The 12,921-nt window shown below is 44.7% G+C and overlaps 1 protein-coding gene across 6 annotated transcripts in view; it reads left to right on the top strand.

The window, feature by feature from the left end:
- Positions 1-12,080, top strand: part of LOC128853731 (cell division cycle protein 20 homolog) — a 29,467-nt gene extending 17,387 nt beyond the window's left edge. For 4 of the 6 annotated variants that reach the window (XM_054080785.1, XM_054080784.1, XM_054080783.1 and 1 more), the window contains one exon: positions 2,907-8,481. In XM_054080785.1, coding sequence (XP_053936760.1) covers positions 2,907-2,989 — 83 coding nt within the window. In that variant the 3' untranslated portion in view covers positions 2,990-8,481. Of the gene's footprint in view, positions 1-2,906; positions 8,482-11,420 lie in introns of those variants that run through there. The other 2 variants (XR_008452439.1, XM_054080787.1) reach the window with 2 other exon arrangements.
- The last annotated feature ends 841 nt before the right edge of the window (positions 12,081-12,921 follow it).

Raw genomic sequence — 12,921 nt, 5'->3', positions numbered from 1 at the left:
TGTCATAGAAGAGCCAGGTGACAGCAGGTGAAATTGTTAAGTCCTAGTAAGACTGGGAAGTAGAAAGACCAATTGTGAAATCACCTAATTGTAGGGACATTGAAAAGCGGATTGCGATGTCATAGAAGAGCCAGGTGACAGCAGGTGAAATTGTTAGCTCCTAGTAAGACTGGGAAGTAGAAAGACCAACTGTGAAATCACCTAATTGATCGGACATTGAAAAAAAGATTGTGATGTCATAGAAGAGCCAGGGGATAGCAGGGCAAATTGTTAAGTCCTAGTAAGACTGGGTAATAGAAAGACCAACTGTGAAGTCACCTAAGTGCATGGACAATGAAAAGAGGATTGTGATGTCATAGAAGTGCCAGGTGATAGCAGGGCAAATTGTTAAGTCGTACTACAACTTGGTTACATAAGGGGAAATTGTGAAGTCATCGAAATGCAAGGACTTTGAAGTGATAATTGTGATGTCATAGAAGAGGCAGGTGACAGCAGGTGAAGTTGTTAAGTCCTAGTAAGACTGGGAAGTAGAAAGACCAGTTGTGAAGTCACCTAATTGATCGGACATTGAAAAAAGGATTGTGATGTCATAGAAGAGCCAGGTGATAGCAGGGCAAATTGTTAAGTCCTAGTAAGATTGGGAAGTAGAAAGACCAATTGTGAAGTCACGTAATTGTAGGGACGTTGAAAAGCGGATTGTGATGTCACAGAAGTGCCAGGTGATAGCAGGGCAAATTGTTAAGTTGTACTACAACGTGGTTATATAAGGGCTAATTGTGAAGTCATCGAAATGCAAAGACTTTGAAAAGAGAATTGTGATGTCATAGAAGAGCCAGGCCACAGCAGGGCAAATTGTTAATTCGTACTAAGACTTGGTTATATAAAGGCCAAATGTGAAGTCATCGAAATGCAAGGACATTGAAGTGATAATGGTGATGTGATAGAAGAGCCAGGTGATAGCAGGGCAAATTGTTAAGCCCTAGTAAGACTGGGTAATAGAAAGACCAATTGTGAAGTCTACAACTTGGACATTGTTAAAAGATTGTGATGTCATAGAAGAGCCAGGTGATACCAGGGCAAATTGTAAAGTTGTACTACATCTTGGTTATATAAAGGCCAATTGTGAAGTCATCGAAATGCAAAGACTTTGAAATGAGAATTGTAATGTCATAGAAGAGCCAGTTGATAACCGGGCAAATTGTTAAGTAAGTCCTACTAAGACTTCGTTATATATAGGCCAAATGTGAAGTCCTTGAAATGCAAGGGCATTGAAGTGATAATTGTGATGTCATAGAAGAGCCAGGTCACAGCAGGGCAAATTGTTAAGTCGTACTAAGACATGGTTATATAAGGGCCAATTGTGAAGTCATCAAAATGCAAGGACATTGTGTTATAATTGTGATTTCATAGAAGAGCCAGGTGACAGCAGGGCAAATTGTTAAGTCGTACTAGGACTTGGTTATATAAGGGCCAGTTTTGAAGTCATCGAAATGCAAGGACATTGAAATGATAATTGTGTTATCATAGAAGAGGCAGGTGATAGCAGGTCAAATTGTTAAGTCGTACTGAGACTGGGTTATGTAAGGCCCAAATATGAAGTCATCGGAATGCAATGACATTGTGTTATAATTTTGATGTCATAGAAGAGCCAGGTGGTAGATGGGCCAATTGATAAGTCTTACTAAACATGGTTATATAAGGCCCAACTATGAAGCCGTCGAAATGCAACGACATTGAAGTGATAATTGTGATGTCATAGAAGGGCCTGTTGATAGCAGGGCAAATTGTTAAGTCGTACTACAACTTGGTTATATAAGGGCAAATTGTGAAGTCATCGAAATGCAATGAGATTGTGTTATAATTGTGATGTCATTGAAGAGGCAGGTGGTAGCAGGGGAAATTGTTAATTCGTACTAAGACTTGGTTATATAAGGGCCAATTGTGAAGTCTTCGAAATGCAATGACATTGTGTTATAATTGTGATGTCATAGGAGAGCCAGGTGACAGTAGGGCAAATTTTTAAGTCCTGGTAAAACTGGGTATTAGAAAGACCAATTGTGAAGTCACCTAAGTGCAGGGACAATGAAAAAAAGTTTGTGATGTCATAGAAGGACCAGGTGATAGCAGGGCAAATTGTTAAGTTGTACTAAGACTTGGTTATATAAGTCATAAATAGGGCCTGGGGAGCAGCTCTATTTTATTAACTCTGCCTTCCATTCACAGCAAGAAAAGCACTGAATGCAAAAAAGGAATCTTAGCAGAAATAATGGCATATGCTCTTTCAATTCAGTTCTCTGCCAGTGATGTGACTAGGTATTGAATATTGTAGGGTTGGACTTCTAGGTCCTTTTATTTACAGTGCTGTCGTACTATTTTTTCCCCTTGGTTTTCCTGTACTCCTTTTCTTTTTCTGTTCCGTCTTCTCTCCCTTTTCTTTCAAGCCTTCTGTCTCTGTCCTGCACCTGTAGTACCTTTTTCCTTTCCCATCTTTGTCCCAATCTGCTTCCTTCTCTTTTTCCCCGCAATTTCACTGGCTTGATCCCCGCAGTTCTTTTTTCCTCTGTGCCTGCAAGTCCCTTGCCTTCCTCTCTCTTACCATTCTGATCTTTCTCTCCCTATCCCTTCGTATGGTTCCCTTGCTGTTCTAGTTTTCCCTTTTGTTCTGTGCCTTGACAAGCCCCTTTCTTGCTTATCTTGCTATTTCTGATCTTTTCTACTAATCCCTGCCCTTTTTTTTTTTTTAATCCTCTGTCTGTCTGCATGGTTCCTAATGCCTCTCTTTCTTAAACCACTCTCCTGTCCTTCTCAAACAAGGCAGCTCACTCTGTTCCAGAGGCAGCCCAAATGGCACCCGCCAAAAAAACAAACATAAAAGCTCAGCCAAGTTGCTCTGTAATACTTTGCAGTTAGACACCAGTTCAGAGAACCACATCACCTCCTCAGACCATTTGTCGGCATGAAGCTTTGCCCCTCTGAGGCTGCATGCTGAACCTGCAGAAAGAGACACGCTTAGGCACAACGCAAAGACACAGGCAGGGCCCTGCCATTCCCATCTCCTGCTACGTTACCTTGACTGCTCGCCCATGAGCCTGCATCATCTTGGACTTCCACGCTGAGGCTTGCGCTCTACCTGGAATACACAAACAGCAAAGGACGGGCATCCCCTCATGGACTGTAAGGCAGCTGAACAATAACTGTGGCTTCACGTGACTCACCATTGCTCAGTACCTTCCCAGGTCAGCTCTGTCGCTGTTGAGACACGACACTGTGAGGTGGAAGCAAGTTTCTTTATTGAAGTTACATGGCTGGCCGGCGGCGCTCGATCTTACACGCGCCTCTTCTACCCTTGATTAACACACGCATCTCCGCATGATTGGATTAGCTTATACATAAACAATCTGTGAATGGATGGTACTACTTTCATGCATGGTCCTATATTGTCTGCCCACTTGCCGTCCCATGCTCTCCTTCTGGGTGCATTAAGCAGGGGTCCTCAGACCGCTGTGGACCCCACAATTCCCCCTTTTTGTATTTGTGCTAATGAAAATTGCCCATTAAAGATTGCCTGTGTCGGCTGCTGCGGGGCCCTTCGCAGCAGACACACAATGCAGGGCAACATCGACAGCACAACTACAAACATACCTGTACTCCATAAACTGTTGGAAAATGTTGGCCTTGACAATCCGGACATGAGGCAACAATACATCGAGCTTCAGTAGTAGAAAGCTGAAACTGTCTCTTGAGTGCTCTGTGACCCTGTTGAAAAAACTGATGAGAAGCAATTGCTTGTTGCATAATGTTTGGTACTGGTCCTAATGCTACCGCAGATACTAATTGGTCAGCCCGGGCATTTCCTTCTGCTATAAAACCAGGTAAGTCAGTATGGCTTTTTATGTGTAGAATATAATAGGGTAGGCTGCGTTTTTGTACAGTTTCCCACAGGAGCTTCATAACTCCAAACAACAGGTGGTTTGTCACTTGTCCAAGAACTGTTTTATCCAACCTCTGCACTAGGCCTGCAACATGAGCAGAGTCGGTTACCACATTTATGGCTTGTGGGAACTGTTGAAATGCCAATGTGACTGCTTGTAATTCCACCACTTGTAGGGAGCCTTGTTGATGCTCAATTAAATGTTGCCAATTTTGTCCATCAAACCATGTAACAGCAGCTTTCCTGTTTTCCCAAACCCATCTGTGAAAACTGTGGGTCCATCAACAGGTGCTGTTTAGCTTAACAATTTCTGTGCGATAGAGATTTGAGTTCCCAGTTTACAAAGTGGATGGGAAGGAAAATGATACGATACCTGGCCTGTAAAATTAAGTAGCGCAGCTTGAAGTGCAGAACTATTGGCAAGACACCATTCAAAATACTGAACTTGTAGAGGAATAACAATACATTCCGGATCTCGTGCCAATAGTTCCACACATCGAGTTCGAATTTTTATAATGAGTTGAGCTAACAGCTCATATAATCCTGGAGCAGGCTTTTTTGTTCGAAATGGTAAGAAGATCCACTCCAATATATGGAGGGGGTCTTCCCACCCCTGATCCCACTGCCCGAGCGCAGCATAGGGCATTGAGCCTTCCAGAAAGACCAATGCCTGCACAATTAGTCAGGTCAATGCACCAGACATGCTTTTCCTGAATGGCTTTCTCTACAAGTGTCAGAACATTTCTGGCTTCCTTATTAAGAATCCTGGGTGCTGCAATATCTGTGTCCCCTTTTAACAGATCAGCTAGGGGTTGTATTTGTGATGATGTAAGGCCCAAATAGGGTCTCAGCCAATTTATAATTCCAACTATTTTTTGAACATCATTTAAAGTCTTGATTTCAGTTACTATCTCAATTGCCTGAGGTTGAACTGTTTTGGCCAGCACTTTCATGCCCAAATACAACCACGGTTGAACACGTTGTACCTTTTCAGGGCAAATGACCAGGCCATAACATTCCAACATTTATCTAGTGTCCCTTTCCAATTCTCCTCATTGTTCTGACATTGCAGCAGCTAATAAGATGTCATCCATATAATGATAGCAATAGCATTCAGGATATTTCTGCCGTACAACACTCAGTGCCTGGGCTACAAACCATTGACAGATGGCAGGTGAGTTTTTCATCTCTTGGAGTAAAACCTTCCAATGATATCTTTTTGTGGGTTCTGCATGATTAGTCAAAGGAAATGTAAAAGCAAATTTTTTGACATCATTTTCATCTAAAGGAATTGTAAAGAAACAATCTTTTAAGTCCATGACCAATATGTCCCATTGCATTGGAATCATTGTTGGGGAAGGTAGTCCCGGCTATAGTGCCCCCATGGTTGCAAGCACTTCATTGATTTTTCGCAGGTCATGTAATAATTGCCATTTTCCTGATTTCTTTTTGATTACAAAAACCGGTGTGTTCCAAGGACTGTGTGACTCTTCAATATGGCCTGCAGCTAACTGTTCTACCACTAATGTGTGCAGGGCTGTGAGTTTCTTTTTGTTAAGGGGCCACTGATCCACCCACACTGGCTTATCTGTAAGCCATTGCAACCTTAAAGTGGGTTTTTTTAGTGCCCTGCAGGATAGTGACCCCTATGGAAAATCCGTTGTGATACAGACTCCCCATTGTCCCAAACAGCCTCTTCCCCAGAGGTTTAAGGGGGCTGGAGTAATATAAGGTCGTACAGTGGCATTTTGCCCTTCAGGGTTCGTAATAATTACAGGTTTTTCTGCAATGAGACTAGTAGCCATACCTCCTAGACCCATTACTCCTGAAGTTGCATGTACCATGCAACTACAAAAGAAATTCACAAGAGTCCCCTCCCAGTCTGGGATCACTGCGTCCTGTAAGGACAAGAGCCCTGCCTGTCTTCAGCAAAGGCACATGGATTCAGAACCATCCATCTCGCCAAAAAGGAACAGTCTCCTACGGACCTTAAAAGAGAAAAGCCGTTTCTGTTCCCCTGGCACAACCAAGCAGATGGACCAGACTGCTGAGCAACAGCCAGAATTGAGTCATTGCAGTTTCATGGAAGGGTTGAAGGAGAGTTGAATCATAGGGGAGTCAGGGCAGCTGGGGAGAGACACTTCTTTCCTGCACTGTCATTGCTCTTGCAAGAAAATTATTTGGGCATGAGAAACATTTTTTTTTTGCCTTTGTGTGCCATCATTAGACAGGACAGCAGGAAAGTGACAAGGAATGATCTCATTTCTCCAAGCTGGGAAGATCTGTTCCATTGAGAGGATTTAGGTATTTTATTGTGGGTCTTTAGACCTGGAGCTGGAAAGACATTCAGCTCTCTTCCGTCCCAGCCCTGTCTCTGCTTTAAGCAAAGTCTTTGCACACACAGGGTCTTGCACCAGGTTTCCTTATGGCAAGGATGAGTTTGCCTGGTACCACAGCTGCAGGGCTTCAGCCCCCGTGGGAAGCAATGCCCTCATCCAGGGGCACAGGCAGGAGGAGCGGGAGCTATTCCTGTGGGAGAGAGAGATGGGACATGGTCACAGAGCTCAGGACGGATGGTCTTCAAGGACAGCGTCCTCCAAGCTCAGCAAGGTTCCAGAGTCAGTTAAACCCAATCTCAGCTTGAATAGCAATTCAAGGGCACTACGATGAGTGTTTGCTGCTTCAGGAAGAGTTAATGAGGAAACAAAGATCCTATGTGGTCACTGATGGATTTAGGAAGAGCAGATGTAGGCAGATCTGGGATTCCCTGTGTCCTTGTTGTCTCTGTCTTCCCCAGCAAGGTCTCCCATGCCCCTGTGACTCAGAGCAGGACTCTGGAGCAGATCAAGCAATGGTGGATGGGGACTGAGTCAAGGATCACTAGAGCAAACGCAATACCTCCCAGTCTATGAGGCAGCAGAGGCAGCATTGCAGGGAGCTGAGTGAGCAGGATGATTTCACAGTGAAGCCTCTCCATCATCATCTTCCAGGAATCAGGCCAGTTCCTTCAAGCAATGATAGTGACATCAGCCCCTGTGTCAAGCAGTCCAGATATTTGAATGGAATATGGAAAAGTGGTGTTCATAACAAGGATACATTTCATTTGTGGTCTTGTGTCTGAGAGAGGTTGTGACGAACAAATTTGAGGTGGTCCAGTGGATCCAAATCCCTCATCTCCACAGATGACTTGTTCTGTTTTAAGAACACTGCTTTTAAAAGGCACCAATTGTGCAATGCGAGTTCCCTCTTGTATTGTAACAGGGGGGGTGATAGTAGAAACCATTGCACAAATCTGTCCTGTAAAATCCTCGTCAATTACTCCCACATGAACTAGAATGTTTTGTAAGATAGCACTGGAACGTCCGATAAGTAAGGCACTGAGTCCATAACCGATGGGCCTCCACGCTTTCAGAGGGACCTTGTGTACTCCCTGTGTATTAATAGTTACTGTGTGGGCGGTGGATACATCCATCCCTGCTGCTCCACTGTTTTTTCCTGATAAGAGGTCGCAAAGGCCTGGGGCCGCATTGCAGGAGACCAAGTGTTCTTCATGGGCACAGGTATTTGTGTCTGGGCGTGCCCCCCACGCTCTGTCTCCCGTTTCCCGGCTGTAGCAACTCTCCATTGATGTGATATTTGGACTGGCATTGCTTAGCAAAGTGTCCAGCTTTCCCACACCTGAGACACCTGCTAACAGCTGATGTGATCGCTGATCTAGCAGTGCCATTATTCTTTTTTTGTCTATTTGAACAGGCAGTTTTGAGATGTCCAGTCTGGTTACATTTACAACATCCTTTGTCAGGTGTTCCCATGGCTGCCATAGCAGCAGCGAGAGCAGCCATTTTTTGGTCAGCCGACCCCATCTGGGCACAAGCCATGATCACAGTTTCAAGAGTCTGTTCACCTGGCAAGGCACGTATTATTTTTTGACAATCTGCATTAGCATTATCTCGCGCCAGCTGTGTGATCAACAGTGTTTTGACATAGTCATCAAAAACTTGGCATTCTACAGCAGCCCGCAGCCTCTCTACAAATTGTAAAAATGGCTCTTGAACTCTCTGTGTAATTGTTATATTTTATCCTTCGGTTCAGCGATCTCGGCTGTTCTTATCAGTGCTTTAAGCCCTACTGCTTTTACCTGTTCAAGCACTGAAGGGTGCCACTGAGCTTGATGCTGCGGATTACTAAACTGCCCAGTTCCTGTTAAAACATCTACACCTTTCCCATATCGGGGGTCTGACTCGGGGAGCTGCAGGTTCCATATTACCTGTGCTTCTGCCCTCTGAGTCCAAATATTTCGAAAAACTGTGCACTGAACAGGCTGAAACATAATTTGTGCAATTTGGGCAAAGTCATATGGTGTCACCTTTAAGGTGTAGCTATTGCCTCGGACAATGTCCAGTGTCCTTCTAGCATAGCCTCTTGTTTTACCTTTTGCCAAAATACACAGGGATCATACGGTCTCACAGTAATCTGTGCCGAGGGTGAATCCCACGCCTGAGGGGTTTGAGGTTTACTGGAGGAACCCCCAAAGGTTGGCTTGGCGTTAGCCTTGATCTTTCTGTTTTTTGAAGCAGCCGCCTCAGTGCCCCTCCCCCCACCTCCCCCCACCCCCGCCCCAGGACTGTCCCAATCACCCGGCTCATCTGGCAAAGGCGGGCGTACCGAGGGATTGTACGCTTTGCGTACCCCTCGCTCTTCAGGGGGCAGTGGAGGGGCGGACGGCGTTGCTGGGTTAAACCGCCGTTGTGGTTAACAAAGATACTGACTCTGTCTCCGTGTGAAGCACTATCAAACAGCCTGTTCCCTATTTCTTTCCAATTCGAAACAGTAAATGATGTCATTATATTTGGAGTATAACCCCGTCTCTTGCTCCATAAAAGCATCTTTTGCAACATTAATTCCTCTTAGCTTTACCCCCTTGTTTTCTAGTATTTATTTGCTTCCACATGCTTATAATCATTTCCTCCTCTTTTGTTAGTGAGGCTCCCATCTTTTTCCCCATCAGCTCACCTGCACTCGGTGTCTTCTTAAAAGTCCCGGATCCGGAATTAAGCAGCTTCTTTCACTGCTCCTCTTGGCTATTCTTGCCAAAAACTCTTTTAGCAGCTTCTCTCGCCGCTTCTCTTCCGGATGTATTAAGCAGGGGTCCTCAGCCTGCTGTGGACCCCCACATTTACTCATATTCAAATGATTGCAAACGCTATTACTGAAGGCTGAATAGTTATTTGTACTGAATAGTACAAATAACTGGAAATGAGCCATTTAACATTTTTGTCCCTATTACAATAGAATATTTACTTTGGTGTTTAACTAACCGTCTTTCACTACAAGCTGCCCTTGAACGATTTTCAGAAGTTAAAGTTCATTTTCTCTCATTGTTGTCTCTTTTCCTTTGTGTTATCCTGTTGCTGTTTCAGGGCCTACAGTGTTCACAGATGGGCCAGGAAAAGCAGGAAAGGCTGTGCTCCACATGGCATGGTGGAATGCAATGTCAGGATCTAATTTTTCATTCTAGAGGTTCACCACAATTCGTTGCGTTATTTGCTGTTGTTCAAGTTTTTACATTGTGAAATGACAGCCCTGTTAATTTGGTAAAAGATTCACAATAGTAGTACAAAGATTAGAGAAATCATGGCTGAACTCATGAACACCATTTCTTGCTTTTTAAACAATTGTGGATCTTACTCATTTATAGAAAACACCCCTTTTATGTGCTTCATATTAGAAGTCAAACTAGTCTTGACCTGAAGTAAACTCCAGGAAGAGAAAGAGCTTGTTAAGGCTTTCTGTATTTTAATGAGACCCAGGGTGTATTTCATGCTGAGGCCTTGAACCTTAAGCTACTGAGAGGAGATCAAGCAAAGATCTCAAGAATTCAAAAGTACAACTCAGAGCACCTTGAAGTATTAATTGGTCACAGTCAATTGAGGATCGTCCCAGTCAAGGCCTCCCCAGGGACTCGTTAGAGCATCGTCTTGGAGGCCATAATTGCAGGCAGGCAAAGGTGCTGTGCAGGCATCTGTGATGCTGAGAAAAGCCTGGACTTACTTGATGAAGCAGAAAGGCCATGCTCTGACCCCAGGCCATGGGAAGGCAGATCTGGCTTTGACTCCAGTGACGCTGGTGTTGTGAACATTCTCATACTGCCTAATCAAATTTGGAGCTGTTATTCCATGTAATTCCAAATACAGGCCTGTAGAGTTACATGAGTTGCCAAGGCTCTCAAGCAGGTTCATAGAAGAGCTGGGTCATAGAAGGGCAGGGTTGTAGAGTAATAGAGGAGTTTCATTTTAGCAGGTTCATAGAAGTCTCATGTCGTAGCAGATTCACATCATAAAAAGGTCATAGAATATTCAGGTCATGGAAGAGTTGAGTCATAGAAGTGTAAGAGTTTATTCAGGTTTTAGAAGGGTTTGGTCATAGAAGGGTTGGTTCAGGGAAGGGATAGGTCACGGAAGAGTCATAGAATAGGCTGATCACAGAAGGGTCATAGAAGAGTTGGGCCATAGAAGAGTTATAGAAGAGTGAGGTAATAGATGTGTTGGGTCATAGAAGGGTTTCATCACAGAATACTGGCTTCATAGAGGAGCTGAGTCACAGAAGGTCACGTCATAGAAGGCTTATAGAAAAGCTATATCATAGAGAAGTCACATCATAGAAGTGTCAGGATGTAGAATTTTTGGACTATAGAATCAGTGGTTCATAACAGAATTGGAGCATAGAGACCGCATAGAGGACTCATAGAGGAGTCAGATTTTAGAAGTATCAAGTCATGGAAGTGTCAGTTAGTAGTGGGGTTGGTTCATAGAACTGTTGGGTCATAGAAGGGTCAAGTTCCAGAAGAGCCAGGTCATAGAAGTATTGCAGCATAGATGGTTAGTGTCATTGAAAGCAGCATCATAGAAGAGTGACAGAATAGTCAGGTCATAAAATACAAGGTCATAGAAGGCTGAAGTCATAGAAGGGCCTGGTTATACATGTTTCTGCCATGGTCAGAGAGTGTCACAGAAGAGTTGGTTTATAGATGACTTGTGTTACAGAGGAATAATAGAAGAGTTCAGTCACTGAAAGCTTGTAGAAGGGTTGAGTCATAGAGGAATCTGGTCACAGAAGAGCTGGGTCATAGAAAGTCATAGAAGAGTTGGAGAAGAGTTGGGTCATAGAAAGCCTGGGTATGGAAGAGTTTGCTTATAAAATTTTCATTTAAAAATTGGTTCATATAAGGATCATAGAATACATGGGTCATAAAAGAGTCATAGAAGGGTCTTATAAGCATCAGGTCATAGAAGAGTCATTACAATAGTCAGGTCACAGAAGGGCTGGGTCATAAAAGAGGCTACTCCAATAAGTGCTGAGTGCTGGGTCGTAGAGGACTCAGGACATAGAATTGTCGGGTCAGAAAACAACAGGTCATAGAAGAGTTAGGTCATAGAAGGATGGTGAGACACAATCTGCCCAAGGGAAATCAAATCTTGTTCTCTTTCAGACATTCAGAAATCTGATCTGAGTGGACAAGATCTGAGGCACAGCCTTTAGTTTCTCTGCCCATCCTTAGAACATTTCTGAAAAGGACATGCAATGTGGGACTGGCGCCAGTGGTCATGGAGTATCCATGATCTTTGAAAGACAACGGAGACTGGCCGCACTGTGAGATAGTCCTGCTCACTCAACTCCCTGCAATGCTGCCCTTCCTGTCCCATAGACTGGGAATGCTTGCCATTGCTCAAATGATCCCTGACTTGATCCCCACTGCTTCTCGATCTCCTCCAGAGTCCTGCCCTGAGTCACAGAAGCGTGGGAGACCTTGCTGGGGAAGATGGAAAATCTCAAATCTATCCACGATTAAATTCAGCAGTGCCCACACAGTATCTTTATTTCTTCATTAATTGCTCCTGAAGCAGCAAACCCTTATCATGGGGTCCTTGAATTGCTGTTCAAGCTGAGACTGGGTTTTGGTCTGGAACCTTGCTGAGCTTGGAGGATGCTGTCATTGAAGACTATCTGTCCTGAGCTCTGTGACAATGTCCCGGCTCTGCATGCCACAGGAGCGGCTCCAGCTCCTCCTGCCTGTGCCCCTGGGTGAGGACATTGCTTCCCATGGGGGCTGAAGCCCTGCAGCTGTGATACCAGGCAAGCTCATTCCTGCCCTAAGGAAACCTGGGACCAAGCATGGAAGACCCTGTGTGTGCAAAGACTTTACTTAGAGCAGAGACAGGGCTGGGGCAGAAGAGAGCTGAATGTCTTTCCAGATCTAAAGACTCGGGATGAAATACCTAAATTCCCTTAATGGAACAGATCCTCCCAGCTTGTTTAAATTAGATCATTCCCTGTCACTTTCCTGCTGTCCTGTTTAATGACGGGACAAAAAAAAAAAAAAAAAAAAAAAAAAGATGTTTCTCATGGCCAAATACTTTTCTTGCAGGAGCAATGACAGTGCAGGAAGAAAGTGTCTCTCCTCAGCTGAGGGATGGAACATCAGGGATGGCTTCAGCCTGTTTCAAAGCAGGAGCCCCAGGGACACCTCAAGGGAGCCCAGAGGGGGCAGAGAAAGGGCTGCCTTGGGCTGCTTGTCTTTTTTTGGGCTGGGCTGGGCTCCTGGCATGGAGGCAGCTCGTGGCAAGTGGGCAGCACTACAATGAGCCAGCTCTGACCAGGGGTAGCTCCTCTGCAAAGTCCAGCAGGGCTGAGGGCACTGCCTGCAGGCATCGAGGGGAGAGAAGGGAGCAGAGACAAGAGGAGAAGAGGGAGCAGAGAGGGATGAAAGGCAGGGTGTGGTGGGAGGATACTGAGAGCTTCCTGAGGGAGGAATCCTCACAGCCCTGTACATGGTGAGCCTCTGGCTGTAGAACCCCTCCCACAAGGAGTTTTCTGTATGGCAGAACTGAGCGCACAGATGGTCGGATGGGTTCTCTCAGAATTTGGTGTGAACAAAACCATGTGAGGATGGAGAGGCAGCTAGAAAAGGTCCAGGAAGCAGAGGGGTGGGC

Source organism: Cuculus canorus, chromosome 15, assembly GCF_017976375.1.
Source record: "Cuculus canorus isolate bCucCan1 chromosome 15, bCucCan1.pri, whole genome shotgun sequence".
Taxonomy (NCBI): domain Eukaryota; kingdom Metazoa; phylum Chordata; class Aves; order Cuculiformes; family Cuculidae; genus Cuculus; species Cuculus canorus.
The sequence above is the reverse complement of the archived record's forward strand: the minus strand, read 5'-3'. Positions and strand labels throughout refer to the sequence as shown.